The sequence below is a fragment of the Cryptomeria japonica genome, chromosome 8 (assembly GCF_030272615.1).
Source record: "Cryptomeria japonica chromosome 8, Sugi_1.0, whole genome shotgun sequence".
NCBI lineage: Eukaryota > Viridiplantae > Streptophyta > Pinopsida > Cupressales > Cupressaceae > Cryptomeria > Cryptomeria japonica.
The window spans coordinates 164,040,242-164,045,233 of record NC_081412.1 but is presented as its reverse complement, the minus strand read 5'-3'; the positions used below and the strand labels follow the sequence as shown (position 1 = coordinate 164,045,233).

The 4,992-nt window shown below is 33.8% G+C and overlaps 1 protein-coding gene across 1 annotated transcript; it reads left to right on the top strand.

Annotated features, from left to right (window-relative positions):
* The first annotated feature begins 357 nt into the window (after positions 1–357).
* On the top strand, positions 358–1,993 carry LOC131056582 (putative receptor-like protein kinase At3g47110). Its single transcript, XM_057990888.1, has 3 exons — positions 358–757; positions 1,346–1,438; positions 1,542–1,993. The coding sequence occupies exons 1-3, from the start codon at positions 358–360 to the stop codon at positions 1,991–1,993; spliced, it is 945 nt and encodes a 314-aa protein (XP_057846871.1).
* Positions 1,994–4,992: the final 2,999 nt, after the last annotated feature.

The window sequence follows — 4,992 nt, the reverse complement described above, 5'->3', positions numbered from 1 at the left end:
CCAAATCTGGAAAGATTATATCTAGAGGCAAACAATTTACAAGGAAGAATTCTAGAAAGTTTTGGCCAATCAAAAAGGCTCAGATTGTTGTCACTTAGTGAGAACATGCTTTTAGGGCAAATTCTAGATAGTCTTGGCAACCTTCCACAATTAAGAGTGCTTGAACTTCATCATAATCAGCTGATAGGGGAAATACCTACCAGTTTAGGAAGATGTCATACATTGGAGATGGTGTACTTTGCCTACAATAAACTAATTGGAAATATACCTCCTGAAGTGGCAAATCTTAAGAATCTCTAGATTTATTTTAACATTTCCAACAACCTCTTGCAAGGTAATATTTTGGAGATGAGCACAATGGTTATGGTTTTAGCTATAGATGTTTCTCAAAACAATTTATTAGGTGCCATTCCTAGTGCACTGGCAAGTTGCAAGGGCTTAGAATATCTAAATCTTCCTTCAAATGCATTTGAGGGGCCAATCCTTACATCTCTGGCAGATCTGTCAAATTTGCAGTTCATGGATCTTTCTCGCAATAATTTGTCAGGTATGATACCAGTGACTTTTACAAAGATGAAAATGCTTCGACATCTTAATCTCTCTTCAAACAGGTTAACTGGAGAGGTCCCAAAGGGAGGAGTTTTCACAACACTTGATGCCTCAGAGATTATGGGAAATATTGGGCCTCTGTGGTGGATGGATAAACTTGCCACCATGCTCTCATTCCGATCACAAACAACCATCAGTCTCCAAAAAGGTGATTATTCCTATCATAGTAGGCATTGCCATTTTGATCATGTCTTTTGTATTGGAAGCATTTTCCTATAGATCATAGGATGTTCTAGTACCCCTGCTCTCAAAGTATGGCCTCTAAAAGTTTCATGTGAAGAACTTGTAGAAGCAACTGGTGGGTTCAGTGATGAAATTTTTTTAGGAATTGGTAGTTTTGGTTTAGTTTATAAAGGGATTCTAGAGAATGGTACAGATATTGTTGTTAAAGTTCTCAAGTTACAAGATGAACATGTCCACCAAAGTTTCAATAGAGAATGAAATGCATTAAAGAGAGTTCGACACCACAATGTAATTAGAATCATTTCAGCATGCCCCAGCCTTGATTTTAAAGCCTTAATTCTTCCAATAATGTCAAATGGAAGTTTAGAGAGTTGGTTGTACCATCCACAAGGTGGTAGATGTAGATTAAATCTAAATGATCGAATAAGGATAGAAATAGAGATAGTAGAAGGAATGGAATATCTTCACCATTATTGCTTTGTTCAAGTGATTCACTGTGACCTCAACCCCAACAATGTCTTATTAGGAGATGACATGACTTCATATATAATAGATTTTGGCATTTCCAATATCATTTTTGACAATTCTATTGATTCTTTGGCTTCTACAAAAGCACTTAAAGGATCTGTTGGCTACGTTGCACCAGGTATAGAGTTCTCATTATTTCATTATGCATTTTACTAGTTTTCTTTATCTTATGAAAGATCAAATGTTTCATATGATTGATTCTTGTTTATTTGTTATTATAGAATATGGAATAGGTGGAAAGCTTACTACAAAAGGAGATGTATATAGTTATGGAGTTTTTATTCTAGAGTTGTTGACAAGGAGGAGACCAACAGATGATATGTTCATTGAAGGAATCAATTTACAAAAATGGACAAAAATGCATTTTCCAAATAGAATCTCAGATGTGGTGGATAATTTCGTGCTTATAGATGCTCATGAATCAGAGAAATCAATGATAATAGAATGCCTTACTCAGATTATAGAGATTGGGCTCTTTTGCACAAGGGAGTCACCTCAAGAGAGACCTGATATGACTGGCATAGTTGATAGATTAAATATAATCAGAGGTGTGTTTCTTGGTACCCCTATAACTCAACTACCAATAGACTTCTCACCTTTTCTTGACAATACAAGAGGTATAAATGTGGATGGATCAGGGAACGATGAAGGTTCATTTACATCTACTTCCTAGGTCTACATATACATTGTTGTTTTGTTTTCTAGCCAACTGGATAATAATAATGTCCACGTATTATATTTTGTAGTAGATAGTATATTGTGAGGAGATCAGATAATATTTTGATTATGATATTTATAATGTATAGAATATTGTGACATTATTTATGAAATGTAATGCCCACCAAAATACCCTAGAGAAATTAAACATCTAACATACTAATGGAGACAAAAAATAAAATAAAATGACCTCTAATGCAACACATAACATTATTTGAGAAGTACATCCATTAACATTTAATCTCTATGAACATGAAAACATATCACATACATTCATAATCAATTACACAAATGGAATTAAACATAACATCACTAATCTTTTCCAAGGGTATCTCATCGTCATTACTTACTACCAACTTAAGTGACACCACTACTCATGATCATTGCAACTTTTAAGAATTCCATTACCTATGCAAAAGACACTATTTGCTAACTTCCATGATATGCATCTCACTTTCTTCTATGCCAGTCATGATATGTTATTCTTCCAATGCAACCCAGTCCATTACTTTAGTCCATTTATCAACCAAATCCAAATGTTTCTAAACTCCTTAACCATTCCCTATACTAACATGATCTCATTCCATCTATCATTATTATCTACCCATGATGTATAAACTATAATTCATTCTTTAACCAACATGATAAACTAATTTCCTTATTTTTTTACTTAAGCATGAGCATACACAACATCCCAATAATCCTTTGATCATAAATTCTTTTATTAATTTACAAACACCTAACAATATAAACCCATTTCTTTTCAATACAAGTTCATGACATACATCATATACAAGTCATTTACTATCTATCTAGCATGATATCGATTCCATTATTTTACAAATCTAATCATTTCCTATTAGCTTCATTCTAGAGCACGAATACCTAATATTCTTAATTTCTTTTACATTCAAATTCCCACATGAACATATATGTTATCCTCTATCATGGTTTGACTATTAAAAATACGATCCATTCACATTTATAATTCCTTCTTAACATCATAGAATACACATAGAACCAAAAGAAAATCCATAATTCCAATAACAATAGTTTCCTTTTCAAATCCAATTACATGACACAATAAGATACATCCATAATTATTCTCTTACTAGAGTCATTGACTTATCCTACATCAGCTAATGCAAGCTAAATTATTTCCTTAAGGTTAACCATCCATCCTATCAATTACCCATTCCATTCGAGATCATGAATAACAACCATCTATTAAGAACATTCACTTAATGTCATCATCAACATTACCTACATATTGAATATTTATTTACAACAAAAGTATTACAACATGACTTAAATCTACTACTAGTCCCACAAACTACAAGATACATTACAATACATCTCAATATTTTCTTTCGTAAATCCTAATCAAGTCCTAAGTATAAAATCTACCAATACATACATATTCCTATTATATGAAGAGCATAATTATTTGACACATAATTTCATCTACAACTATACAAGATAACTACATTACATGAACCATAATATCAGTTACATCCATCTGCTACAAGGTACAACCATAATCCATCATAAAGAAGAATCCACATCCACACATGAAGAATCCAAGAGAACATCCCAATGGCTAAAAAGCACCAGCCACTCGACCATGTGGAACCAAAGGATCCACCCCCCATCCTTGGAGATGATGCAAGGTCCTAATAGACACTCTAAACCTAAGCTGACACCTATAACCAAAGAGATTGAGCCATGCAAGGACTTTCATGCAAGGACCAATCACAACATAACAATAGTAAATACCTAGAGGGTTACAATTCATCAAGGCATAAACATAAATCATCAAGGGAACACATGTAGGGGTGGAGTGTCATCACATGCCATCCTCAAAACATAACAAGTATAACAACATAAGACACTAGCCTGATGGACATGTGGAGCCATCTCAACCTATGAGAGATCAAGAGAGATTGACTTGCCATCGCAATGGCCTTCTCATGCTTATCTTAAAACATCCTACGTAGGATCAAGTGATGAGACTCACATAAATTTTATCTTTATTAATGAATCTAAATACCCAAACCCATTAATTATTAAGTTATTACTTATTTAACATCATGGTAAACTCCCAATGTGCCCTGGCGTTTTAGACTTCATGCATCCCTACAAGGAACCTCATGAAAGTCTATCTCTTGTGACCCCGGTCATCACAAGGAAGCCTACTCCCCCTAACATGGCCCAAACAATAAATCACAATATGTTCTAATCATAACAAAAATCTAAAACATAACATTCATTTGCACCCAACAACATCCATTCATACTTATTACAACGTACACATGGCTACAACAACAAGTATAACAAAATGAGCTTCTTGGCCAACAAATACAAAGGCCATAACAAAGCCATCAAATTTTCCATCAATATGAAAATAAAACCACATCAAAGCCAACTCACTTTCTGGTCCAAAACAACAAGACATCACCTCTTCAACCATGGCTCATCAACATGGGAGGGAGAACCAATACATCCACAATATCATAAGAAGGTAAATATGCATAAAACCAATGAAATACATCAAAACAGATTAGGTATAAATCCATAAATCATCAACAGACCCAAACCAAGCCTTTGGTACAAAATCAAATCGGAAAAACATGATAGATTGACTCAAAAGGACCAAAACACCAAATCTGGGCAAAAATAGCACTTTTTTTTTAGTAGTACAACACTTTTACAAAACTCTGAAGCACATATATTAAATCAAACGGTGCATTTAACATTATAAATAATGCTTTTAACAATTTTTAACAATGCATTTATAGGGAAACAATGCATACACCTCAATAGGCAATGCATTCTCAACGTAAAACAACACATATGCCATAATAAATAGCGCATTCACAACATGAAATAGTGAATACACTTATTTAGCGCATTTGTACAAATCAGACGGAAAAACTAGAAATCTTATGACATGAA

Coding starts and splice junctions, on each gene's coding strand:
- LOC131056582 (XM_057990888.1), top strand. CDS start 358: ATGGTTATGGTTTTAGCTATAGATGTTTCTCAAAACAATTTATTAGGT. Junction 758..1,345: donor AACCATCAGTCTCCAAAAAG/GTGATTATTCCT, acceptor CATATATAATAG/ATTTTGGCATTTCCAATATC. Junction 1,439..1,541: donor TGTTGGCTACGTTGCACCAG/GTATAGAGTTCT, acceptor TTGTTATTATAG/AATATGGAATAGGTGGAAAG.